The 13,691-nt window shown below is 36.0% G+C and overlaps 1 protein-coding gene across 9 annotated transcripts in view; it reads left to right on the forward strand.

Moving 5' to 3' along the window:
* The window catches only part of LOC131427574 (cGMP-dependent 3',5'-cyclic phosphodiesterase-like), a 197,472-nt gene that overhangs the window by 55,064 nt on the left and 128,717 nt on the right, over positions 1-13,691 (forward strand). For all 9 annotated transcript variants that reach the window (XR_009229287.1, XM_058590892.1, XM_058590894.1 and 6 more), the window contains exon 4: positions 389-484. Coding sequence is in view for 8 of the 9 variants with exons in the window: in XM_058590892.1 (XP_058446875.1) it covers positions 389-484 (96 nt within the window). In the remaining variant the exon portion in view is untranslated. The remainder of the gene's footprint in view (positions 1-388; positions 485-13,691) is intronic.

The raw sequence follows: 13,691 nt of genomic DNA on the forward strand, positions 1-13,691 counted from the left end.
CTGCCGTATTTTTAGACAGTACGTACGTGATTTGGGTCGACAAAAGATATATGATTGGTGAAAATCTGTTGATAGGGATCCATAACGGTATCCTGTTGATAAGCGTGAAGCGTAATCTATAGTTCGATCGTATCTCGTTATGATATTAGGTTATGGAAATTGACAAATTTGTAATAGGAATCGTTGGTAAATAAGCTCTCGATTTATTCCTGTGCACAACTACAAACCAACTGTATTAATTTAATTTTGTTTACTGTAACGACAATTGAGTTGAGATAATTTATTCTGGAAACCTATCAAACATTCGGTCGTTGCACGTTGATTAACCTACAAAATGACGAATTGACGGATCCGATCTGATTTCGTGTTTCTTTTTTTATTTTTTCAGATAAACTCTACACATTTGAAGAATGCGCCCCAACATAATGGGTATCCTTTTGTAATAGATGATATTAACAAAGATTTTTCGGAAGTTATCGAAATGGTAAGTATGAAATAGTTTTCTTACTTCGAAGTTTAAACAAATGTTCAAAATATTTCTTCACGTTCTTGGTGTGACAGGTACTGAATTTGATTGTTTGAGCAACCGATATTTGTTAAATTGGAAATCTTTATTAATCGTTATATGAATGGGTGAACAAAGAAGTCAAATAGTACGATGTTCGCACCTGCTGGAAATAACATGTTATAACGATGGTAATATGAAGTTAAAAACGAACTGTTCACACTTGGATTACAGATGAATATTGAAACCACTAGTTTTCCAGTTGCGTTAAAATTCAGGAATAGGATTAGCTACAATATATAACTATATAACTTTTCAGACACATTTCACAGCACAAATTTTGTGTTTGCACCATAATTATTCGTTTCTTCAAAAACACCATTATGACTACCTCTGGGGTGCAAGAAGTATTTGTGCTTGTAAACGTGTATCGTTTCTCAGTAAATTTGTTTGTTTCCGTTTACGTTCGAAAGTCATTCGATTTTTAAGATATTCATATTTTCCTTATACTAACGGAGGCGCATGGTGCTTCACCTCTTTCACTTCCCAATGCCAGTGTCTCGCAAAGATTAATTCAAAACAATATCTTTAGTGGTATTGTTTTTTTTGTTATAAAATTTTTGTATTCAGGGCAATTTGCGTACAAGCTTTACGTGGCCGATTGGGCCATGTTTTCATAAATGAAATATTTTTTTTTACCATTAGATCTCGTTGTCATCCTTTTTCTAGGGGGAGAGGAGCTTCCATTTTTATCTTGCAATGATTGAGTGGCACTTTGTTCGTGACTCGTCTTGTCATCCATTGCCGCATCGGTGGTATCGTGGATTTCCATTTTTTCTTCGGTTTCCTTGTAATTCGCAGTCTTGGGCTCGTTGTTAGTTGCGGTAGACACGTCTTGTTGTACATTAATTGCAGTTGCTGGTTGGTTTGATTGTGAAACAGGAGTACTGCGTTCACTAGTTTCCGTTGTTGATCGGTTGTCATTGTTTTTGTTTGAAGATGTCCTTTTTGCAGTTTCAGTGCAAGGTTTGCCGTAGTGTGCAGCTTGTTCACAAAACTGACATGTAACCAGTTGATTTTCTTACGTAATCAGCGTTTTACATGGATGTATCTCGTCTTGATCAAAAATGATGTACGATGGAATTGCTTTACGTAGTTGCATACGTACCACTCGCACGCCTTTCCGGATACCCGGAAAAATATTCCGCCATACTTCCCTTTCGATGGAAAGAACTGCACCGTACTGCGACATATTTTCCCGAACGAACTGATCGCTGGTCTGCGGGGGAAGGTCATGCACGCGTACTTCTATGGCATTGTCCGCCATGTACACAGGATTTTATATTTAACGTTGTCATGATCAACACTGTGCACCCCGTTATTAACCGAAGCAAATGCAATTGCATCTCTTTCGCGTTTGAACATAATATACACACAGTTAGACACCTTGTTGAATTGAATCTCACTTACATCATTAACGTTTAGATGCATTCCCAAGTAACAATTTCAATGCTTTTTGGTTTTAAATAAATTTTTAAGGGTTTTATTATACATTTAATGATTACCACCTGTTTTATGACAGTTTTATTCAATGCATCCTATTTCAAGCAATTAAGATTTTAGCCTTGTTCTAGGTTTGATTACTGCATTGTAGTAAATCAAAAATAATATAGATCACGCTATCATAAAACAATGCTTAAAAACTCAAAGGCGTTTTCAATATATCTACATTAAAACCATATTGGTAATAAAAGCCGTTCATAAAACTGTTAATATTAATTTTTTGCTAGTTTTTGTAAAATTCCATTTATAAAATTATATTTAAACATGGATTCCAGTGAAAATTACTGGAGAAGAATAAAAAATTCCGGTACCTTCAAGCGGAAAGTGAAGATAAATTTCTCTAAAATACTGAACATAAATGCGTTTCAACTTCAGAAAAACTCAATAAAACAACTTCAATAAACTAATAAACTTTTAATAGTGTAGTATTGGTACCAACTTTCATAGGACCAGTGTTGCCAGGTCATTTTTCCAAAAATCTGTACTCGGTGCAAAAATCAATCTGCACCATATTGGTATCAAAATCTCTTGTACATAAGTACTAGGAAAAGGTTTCTATCGTCTCGACCGTAAGTAATTTTCGACTGTGTCGGGTGAGATGCGAGCACGAACTGAAGTGGTATTATTATTGATTCGGATATACAGTACCGTTCAAAAGTATGAGTCCACTTTAAAATGTTGATAAAACGTTAAAAACCCGTGGTGAAAGCCGTTCGTTCGTATTTTTTTATTATCAATATTTATGAAAAGTTATTTTTTTAGAAACAATATCAACTCACGAAGAAAACAGTAAGTATTTATTTATATTTTTGATTTTTCGATATATTCGCCTATTGCTTGTATAACTGCGGCACATTTTTAGGACATCTTTTCAATCAATTTATGCATTGATTCCGTCATTATTTGATTCCATTAGTTTTGTAGCAACGTCCAAAGCTGTTTTGTGATAGTTGGTTGCAACTGCCTTACTTGCCTGCCCAACTCGTCCCACAGCAACTAAATCGTTTTACAATCCGGCGGCGACTGGGGAGGACATTCCATATATTTGAGTTGTTGCTGCTTCTCTTTGGCTGCAATGTAACTCCGGTAAAATTTAGAAGTATGCTTTGGATCAGTGCTGTAAAACTTCATTCAATTCAATTGAAATCGAATGTGTGCACACATTGACGAACACTCTACTGCAGTAAACTTCACATTCTAACGCACACCCTTCGCAGTCGCACCGGGTGGGCATCATCCCGTCCTTCATTCGTTTATCTTTCTACCGAAGCTCAGTTTAACCACGGTCAGTTCATCTCTTGAAGTAACAAAATATCTCTTACAATTGAATGACAGAGCGGCATTCAAGTGAAATTGATGTAAACATTCGAATTAGTTCAAGATAATGGATGAAAGGTAAACCAGTCATGATAACTGAAATATCAATTACATAAATTAATTGTTCTCTCTTTCAGTTTTCATTTTTAATATTTCGAAACACACCTCAACGCTTTCCAAACAGTTGAAATTGTCGATTTTAACTTGCTGGTGATAATTGAAAACTCAAATGAAAACCGCCACCCTTTATATATCATTATGGAGAGTTTTGTGTTATCGAGTTGATGCTTATGCCTATTCATTCGCACTTGCTCACTACCCACAGTGAAGCCAAGGAAGACAATGAAACAGGTAGACTATTTGGCACTACAAACTGAGCAAGCAAAACTTCAAGTGACTAGGTACGGTTATTCAAAGTAAAATGAATGAGAAGGGATATGCTGACAGTCAACGGTCATAGATTTCATTTTCATAAAAAATATTCGATTGGAATCAAGTTTTACCGCACTGCTTAGGATCATTATCTTGCTGGGAAACGAAACCGCGACCCACAATTCTTTTTCTTCACGGAAATGCGTGTCATTGAAAAATGTTGTCCTTTCAAACCATAATGTCGAAGACCTGTACCTCCGAAACAGATACTGGTACTTCACATGCGGAGTTGAGTTGTTCGGAAATTTCGGGAGCTGCGAGAGAACGATTTTTCTTGCCTAAATCCCATATCTTGTTTTGACGTAGGCCTCACAGAATGATGACGACTTTGATTACATTCTGTTTGAATCTTTCTTTGTGAAGTTCTTATTACAACAATTTTAGAAAAATTGTTTTTCGACCCATTTTTTCAATAATGAAACGTGAAATGTATAGTTTTTGGCAACATTTTTTTTTTATTTTTTTTTTATTTTTACGTTTCGTCTCTGACTCATCAGTGCAGAGCAGTTCAAATTAAACTGCTTAGTGCTAAACTCGGCAGTTCAATTTGAACCGCTAAGCAGATGTAAAGTTTCTGCTACTTACAGAACACTTTTTGTTTTGCAACGGAGTGCAATGTCTTTTCTGACGTGCCGAACGAAAACGTGTTTTCGACTATTTCTGGCCGATGCAGGTATGGTCGTTTAGGGGTTAGCCAAATTTTGTGCTAGGGCACATAACCGTTTTTATTATATTTACGTTTCGTCTTTGACTCATCAGTGCAGAGCAGTTCAAATTGAACTGCTTAGTGCTAAACTCGGCAGTTCAATTTGAACCGCTAAGCAGACGTAAAGTTTCTGCTACTTACAGAACACTTTTTGTTTTGCAACGGAGTGCAATGTCTTTTCTGACGTGCCGAACGAAAACGTGTTTTCGACTATTTCTGGCCGATGCAGGTATAGTCATTTAGGGTTTAGCCAAATTTTGTGCTAGGGCACATAACCGTTTTTATTATTTTTACGTTTCGTCTTTGACTCATCAGTGCAGAGCGGTTCAAATTGAACTGCCGAGTTTAGCACTAAGCAGTTCAATTTGAACTGCTCTGCACTGATGAGTCAAAGACGAAACGTAAAAATAATAAAAACGGTGATGTGCCCTAGCACAAAATTTGGCTAACCCCTAAATGACCATACCTGCATCGGCCAGAAATAGTCGAAAACACGTTTTCGTTCGGCACGTCAGAAAAGACATTGCACTCCGTTGCAAAACAAAAAGTGTTCTGTAAGTAGCAGAAACTTTACGTCTGCTTAGCGGTTCAAATTGAACTGCCGAGTTTAGCACTAAGCAGTTCAATTTGAACTGCTCTGCACTGATGAGTCAAAGACGAAACGTAAAAATAATAAAAACGGTTATGTGCCCTAGCACAAAATTTGGCTAACCCCTAAATGACCATACCTGCATCGGCCAGAAATAGTCGAAAACACGTTTTCGTTCGGCACGTCAGAAAAGACATTGCACTCCGTTGCAAAACAAAAAGTGTTCTGTAAGTAGCAGAAACTTTACGTCTGCTTAGCGGTTCAAATTGAACTGCCGAGTTTAGCACTAAGCAGTTCAATTTGAACTGCTCTGCACTGATGAGTAAAAGACGAAACGTAAAAATAATAAAAATAATAAAAACGGTTATGTGCCCTAGCACAAAATTTGGCTAACCCCTAAATGAACATTTTTTTAATGATGTATATTTTTCGAATGACGTCGATTTACATAACGTAAATTGTCGAGCACTTATGATTTTGAATGCAAAATATGCTCTACTCAACTTTTAGAAACAAAAAATATAACAAACAATTGTAAATATAACTCTTGAAATCAGTTTTTGCTACTCAAGGGAGTAACGAGTAATAGATACTAGACGCGTAATTGCTACTGACCAGTAGCAAGACGCATTTGATTGACAAATTCACAGGGTAGCCGACGTAATTGATAAGAATGAAAAAAATAAAGCAAGTGGTCCCGAACCTTAGACCGGTAGTGTACTAATCACACTGTAAATACTGAATCGTCGTCGTTATTACTTTTGACAAGTTATAACATTCGTAAATTGTTTTGGGGATTAGCCTTTTATTGTGCTCAGGGCATACACTCGACTTAAATTTTTTTTGAGTTTCGTATTCGACTTCGATTTGCTTAACAGTTTATATGCTAAACCGTGATGCCATCTAGTAGTTCAACATAAACCGCTAGGGATTTGCTATTTGCAGAACACTTTTTATTTTTGCACCGAAATGCAATGTGTCAATAATTTTCTATAAATAGTCGAGAGTGTCAAACGAAATTCTGGTTCCTGCCTCCTGAAGGGTTCGCACGCCTCAATGTACAGCAGAAGATATAGGGAAAAAACCCCATAAAAAGTTATGGCAGGAGGAGTTAGTAAAAATTTATAAAATCGGTAAAGCAAGACATTATGGTCATCATAAATGACGAAACTTACTTGTCACTTAATACAAAGACTCTTAGGGTACCCACCATAGAAGAGTAATCGATGACGTCAAATATATTTCTCACAATAAGTATCCATCGAGCTTGCGATGAAAAACGAGATATACAGTACGAAGTGTTTATCAAAAGGTTCCGACATCAAAATCAAGTTCCGTTTTAAAGTTTTGGACCACTATTTCTGTCACTTCCGAAACCAGGAAGTTGGAACCGGTATAGCCGCAGTCGATTCGTGTGGTCTGTAACAAACATGTCCTACAAATTGAAATGGGTTTGTGCCAATTTTAGAGGATTTTTCTCTTTTTTGCATCGTCGCTATAAATGACGATTTGCCAATTTACCTAACTCCGGAAGTCGGATCCATGTGAAATTTAATAGCAACCTGTGGGACTAAAAGGCTCTGCCTTTGAGCCTAAGTTTATAAAAATCAGTGCAGTCATCTCTAAAAAAATGAATCACATTATTGGAAACATACACACACATAGATACATACACACACAGACAATGGTCAACTCTTTGAATTGTGTCGAATGGTACATGACTCTTTGCTCTCAGAACACTTTTCTATATTAGAAAGACGACTGGATCCGACCTCTGATTCCGGAACTTAAGGCGATAAGTGAAAAATTTTCAATTCGCTGAGTAGTTTTCAAAAATCCCATAAAACTGATTGATAAATTCTTGTAGTTTGCAGAACTTGTTAGTTTGTAGGCACAAAAACTTAAAACTGGTCTCCCGTTTCCTGTTTTGGAAGCATCAAAAGCAGTGAAGAGAAACTCCAAAAGTAGAACTTACTTCGATTTCTCAGCGATACTTGAACCGATGTTCACCAATCTTGATTTCAATTAAAGCTCACATTGTCTCCAAAGCTACAGTTAAAATTTTATCCGGATCTGACTTCCGGTTCCGCCATTACAGGGCGTTGAGTGTCAAAACATTCAAACCGTCATCTAAAATGACGATACACAACCGATACGTGCTGGTATGGAAGAAGAAAACACAACACGCCTTTAAAAACGATAAAGAAAATGAAAACCAGCATCGAATATTGAAATGTTTGAAAACACAACCCAGTCCATCAGCACCGTAAACACATGACCAGGAATTTTCAATTTCGTTGAATGAACTAGAATAACGGTGCAGTTACGAATGTCTATTACCGTTTGGAATTTAAAAAAAAACACGGTGCTGTGACTGAGAAAAATCTTTTTTTCGATAAGTGCGACCGAAAAAAAAAAGATTTCTGTGTGTATGTGTATATGTAACATTTTTGTACACTCTCTTTTCTCGGTGATGATTAAACTGATTTTCTAAACTTTGGAATTAAATTAAAGATTTTAAGGTGCTATGTAAAATTTCGAATTCATCCGACTTCCGGTTCCGAAATAACAGGGCGATTAGTGTGAAAATTTGAATTTCTGATTACTTACTCACTATCCTCAGATAGAGCGTGGTCGATTTTGACAAACTTAGGTCTTGTCGTCCCATACAAAGCTTTAGAATTTCATCCGGATACTATTTTCGGTATCGGAATTACAGGGTGAAGTGTGTTGAAAATTTTATATTGTCACTTAAAGCGGCGAAGTAAAACACGTTAAACACGACTCGAAAGCGCAAAAAGTGTTCAAATTTGTCAAAATCTTCTCAGAGATGGTTTGAACGATTTTCACCAACTTCGATTCAAATTATAGACCTTATAGTCCAATATCAAATTCCTGAATTTTATCTGTATTCGATTCCCGGTTCCGGAACTACTACGCAGATTGAAAATATCTTGTGATTTTACATCTTATATGATGCACTTAATTGAAGCGTCGTATTTTACACAAAATGTATATTCAAGATCTTGAATTCGAATGAAATAAAAAAAAACAAAAGATCGATATCAACAGCGCGACTTGAAACGAGAAACATTGGATCATAAAGCACGTCAGTTAATCGACTACGCCACAAAAGCGCATATCTTCGTAAGTAATAAGATACATATAAGCCAATACAGCGGCACTTGGTAGCCGAGTGCAAATTACACTCGGATCCTGTGAAATTCTGTACGAATGGAATATTGCGTCATTTGACAAGTTAAGTTGTTATCAAATGTATCGTTTGTAGAATTTTGTCGCCTGTAAAATTAATAAGTTTTTTTCTGTTTGGATTAATCATTATATATTTTATGCGACGAAGCAAAAGAAGGGAAAAATCTTTTTAACTAGGTTCAAAACTGTTCCAATTCATACGTCATTTGTTACTTGCTATACTAATCAACTGCGGCTAGTCCGGTTCTCGGAATCCGGTTTCGGAAGTTTTTGAAATGTTAAAAACTGCAGAAAGGATCCCTCTCGATTTTCTTCAATACGTTCAAATCTATTTTCACAAACTTCTAGAATCAAAGGAAGAGTCTTACATTTCATACGGAATTCCTGAATTTGTTATGGATACTACTTCCGGTTCCGGAACTATAGGATAAACAGGATCTACAGAGTTTGCTAGATTACGTCCGAACAAACTTTCCTGTTTCTATTCAATCAACAGTTTTGTTTAGATTACCACGGTAATATTTATGATGGTATGAGTAATATTAGAAAGACATCATTACACCACTAGGTGAATTAAAACAGGTTTTGCCAGTCGATGTGTATGCATACATTTAATTGTTGCTTTTAATATTTTCACGTTCGAATTTGTTTATCAAAAAACTTTTACGAATTTATTTATCAAAAAACTTTTACTCTAATAGTTTTTGCTTTCTCATATAGAAAGGCTATACATTCACTGTGAAAACCGACTTTTTAACCGAGGCTCGGAGGGCCGAATGGCATATACCCTTCGACTCAGCTCGAAGAAATGTGCAAATGTCTGTGTGTGTAAGTGTGTATGTATGTAACAAAAATATGCACTCACTTTTCTCGGAGATGGCTGAACCGATTTTCACAAACTTAGATTCAAATGAAAAGTCTAATGATGCCATAGCCTGCTATTGAATTTCATTTGGATCCGACCTCCGGTTCCGGAGTTACATGGTGAATGTGAAAATTAGAGAAAAAGTTTGCACTCAATTTTCTCGTAAAAGTCTTGACCGATTTTCACAAACTAAGATTAAAATGGAAGGTCTTGTAGTTTCCTAAAAATATTTAGAACATTTATCCGGATCCGACTTCCGGTACTGGAACTAAAGCGTGATAAGTGGAAAATTACCAATCTCATTAATATTTTTTCACGAACGATGGTCAAAAACAGGAACAAATCCCATAAGACTGTTTGATGAATTCTTCCATTTTGCAGAGCTTGGTAGTTTGTGGGCATAAAAACTTCATTCGGCCCTACTGGTCCCCCCTTTTCCTTTTCCGGAAGCACCGAAAGTGGTGAAGAAAAACTCCAAAAATAGAACTCACTTCGATTTCTCTGCGATGTTTGAACCGATTTTCACAAATCTTGATTTGAATTAAAGCCCATATTATCTTGAAAGCTACTGTGAAATTTCATCCGGATCCGGCTTCCGATTCCGCAGTTACAGGGCGTCTGCTACAGATGACTGCTACTGGGGTGTGATATTGGTAAAAGACGGTGCTGCGGTTGATAAAAATTTCAGCTATTCTATGATAAGAACGACTGAAAGAATAAACGAATATCATTGAATTAAAAATTAATTCGAAAAAAATGCTATTTTCACAGCCGGTAGTTCAGTAATACCGTTCCAGTTGTGTAGTGATGTCAATAATAATAACAATAATAGTAATAATAATAAAAATAATAATAGTAATAATAATAATAATAATAATAATAATAATAATAATAATAATAATAATAATAATAATAATAATAATAATAATAATAATAATAATAATAATAATAATAACAATAATAATCCTAATTATGCTGCTAATTAAAGCTGTTTAGCTTGACCTACATATGCAGAAGTAACAGAAACGTAGGTTCGCTTCGTTTGTTGGATTTCGTTTAATTGATTTAATCGAAATAGAGCATGAGATAGTAAGTCTAGGTTTAACTAGGGTCAAAACTGTTCCAGTTTGTAGGTCATATTTCTCTCTGGCTAACAAAACAATTTCGGCTATTCCGGTCATCTGATTCCGGTTTCGGAAGAATTGGAAATGGTGATTAAAAACTGCAAAAAGGATCCAATTCGCTTTTTTAAAGATGGCCAAAACGATATTCACAAACTTATAGGTTCAAAGGAAAAGTCTTACAGTTTCATACGGAATTCCTTAATTTGTTTTGGATACTACTTCCGGTTCCGGAACTACAGGGTAAACATGTTTTGTAGAGTTTGTTAGATTAGGTCCGGACAATCTTACCTATTTCTATTCAATGAACAGTTGTTTCAGCGAATTCCACTGTTATATTTGTGATGTTATGAGTACTATGAGAAAGGCATCATTACACCACTAGGTGGATTGAAACAGGTTTTTTTTAGAAACGTCTAGTTATGAACTTAAAAATTAATACTTCAATTTATGAAGTGGTAAACTGAAAATAAAGTTTTAAATTTGCTAACATAATAAGATTGCGATTTGTTCTCTTCGTTATGTTCCGTTTTACTCGGGAAGTGTGCCACTTCGTCCCGAACAATGCAATAGCGAAAAATATCAAAGCAAACGTTCATCTGTCTTTCGAAAGTTGTCGCAGGTTGGACACAAAACCTTTCCGGTAAACGAGAGGATAACACTACAGTCCAGTTTCTGAAACACTCTCAACGTTTCTAAAGTATAAAATTCTGCTGTCTTATTCAGTACAACTGACCATGCGTCCCCAGTGTTCTGTCGAATGGAGAAATATATTGGTTAAAGAAGTCCGCTGGGAGATACAATTATTTGTACATAGCCATTGGAACGGTGTGACATCAACAGACAGCTACAGCAGAAATAATTTAGCCAAGAATTGATCCGCTGGGACCCCACTTCCGTAGTAACATATGAGGCAGTAGATCAAAATGTCAGCAACAACGAAAAGTTGGGTGATAAAAATTCTAGAAAACTGCTCATGCTAAACGCGGACACCCAATTGAATATATTCGACTATAGAATTTTATTCTATATTCATTGTTCCATAATCGAAGTTATCTTCAAAAATGGTGCAGTTCGATTGAGCCATGGATACCTTCCGAATAATATCCTAGTAGTTTATTTATAGTTCTCTAAATAATAGCTGCAAAGTAGGTTATTGTTCAGAGACAAAAGAAGCTCCTAGCCTACGCTCGTTGGGATGAATATCTAGCGACTAAGAAGTACCGAAACAGGTAGCGTGTATGCAGTTCAAGAGACAGAGTCAATATAAATGTCAGTCGAATAGAAAATAAACTCAATGAAATTGAAGAAAGGCCACAACATAGTCATGTGCACTGCAGATTGAAATTTGCAGCCCTCTCTCTATTCACAGACGCTGATGCAATATACGATACAACGCACATACGCTAGTTTATAATGACATACCGAGTTATAGCCATCGTCGGTTGAAATGTGTCATGAATAAAAAAATAAAAAAATACAACGTCATTTGCAGTTTGAAAAATACTTGACATCATATATCTACAAGCATATTTCTCAGTCCTTGTCGAAATATATTGAAAAGCTGAAAATAGTTTCAGTTACACACTAAGCATGCATGTGAGGGAAAATCACTTCCAATGGTTAGTTATATCTACTTTGCATCTTTTTAAATCGTCTGCTTGCAGCTCACCTATTTCTAAACAAACATGAAGTAGAACAGTATAGACGTTGCGAATGTAAGACCGATTATCACGTGCAAAGTGGGTAGTTGAAACTCTAAGTAAAGAAGTAGGAAGAAAATACGCTTTTCAGTGGAGTATTCACCGTGATAGAGATGTTGTTCGTTCGAAAAAAAAATAGGATTTTATTTTGTGGATGCTGGACGATTGGATCGATGTTGATGATATCTTATATTTCACTATCGTTTAGTAGGAAAAGTTTAATTCAACTCGATATGCCAAGTATTCATCCTGTCATCAAGCATGAAACCCTTTCACCTAGTGTCTACTCTGAAATGAATCAATGATGTGGTCATGAGATCGAAAATTAATTAGAACATCACTTTACCGGCTTCGCAGTGAGCCGCAGAGATTAATGAAACTGCTCGCACCATGCACGAATGGGTGAGTGTGTTATACAACTGTGTACACCCATTCGGTGCCGCAGAACAATCATTGTAACCACTGCCTCAAGCTTAACAATGGCAGCGTAAACTGAATCTGGAAAAATATTTTCCTTTCCTTTCCCACACTATTCCTCAATTCGAGTGCGATCATTGCATACCTAACTATAGCCTATATTTGCCCGCTGTGACATTAGTGTCACAGTATGGGACGGAAACACACATACACGGACACATACACGCACCGTCGTTGAGTGTACGGAAGTAGTGAAAGGCTGCTGCTCGAAGGGATCTGATTTATCCACCCACAAGCGGCCTATGTTCGGTAATGATTGAAGGCGGATACAAAAAAATATTTATAGAACTAAGTTCAATTACCAAAATTATGCTTAAATGTTAAAACCGTTAAAACTGACCAGTATAGAGATATTATAGTATCAGAAGATTTCATGCGTCTGCACACCGTTAACCGATAACATTGTACACCGACATTTTAATCCCTCTTCTGAAGATTTTTTTTTCAACAACGGATTATGATGTCATGGCATTTTGTCGGTCGTAATTATGTAGGAAGTAGTTACGATTGCTATGCAATAAAAATACTTGTGTTCCATTATAATGAAACTATTGCTAACTACCCGATTGTATCGTTGATAAGTTCTTGCCATGCAATGTTTCTTTAAACACCTTAAATTCCATAACTGATGGTTTCGTTCTGCAATTGAGGCAAATTTACTCGCAATATGGCACCACAGTAATAGCTTTCAGTCATTCATTAAGTAAGTGATGATACAGTTCGTAAATTCGCCTTTATGTTACAGAAAAGATGATTGAGTTACAAGTTTTGGAAGGATATTGAAATCAATTTTTAAAAATCATTGAAATTTTATGAGCGGTTCTACCGGAAACCACGATACTTAAAATTATTTTTTGTGTTGTTGGTCCGATTGATTGAGTGTCTTTTGCAATATTTTAGGTAATATATAAATTTTTTCGGTTTTTTTAACGATATCAAACTAAGTAGAGATTATAAGAAGAGAAAGAATATGAAATTATAGAGCCATAGTACTCAAGGAAGAGCAAGGATTTCACATAATAAAGTGCGGAAAAGTGAGACGTGACAAGGGTCATTTAAGTAAGCAGAAGGCTTCTCGTATCTAAACTTTTAACTTCTACCAGAGGAGTCGAACTTAGGCATCTTAGCGATACGAGTCATCCGAGTCTCTGATATGTCAGAAAGTAAAGGCAAAGGTCGTTTGCCATTTACTATCCGAAC

This window comes from Malaya genurostris, chromosome 2, assembly GCF_030247185.1.
Source record: "Malaya genurostris strain Urasoe2022 chromosome 2, Malgen_1.1, whole genome shotgun sequence".
NCBI lineage: Eukaryota > Metazoa > Arthropoda > Insecta > Diptera > Culicidae > Malaya > Malaya genurostris.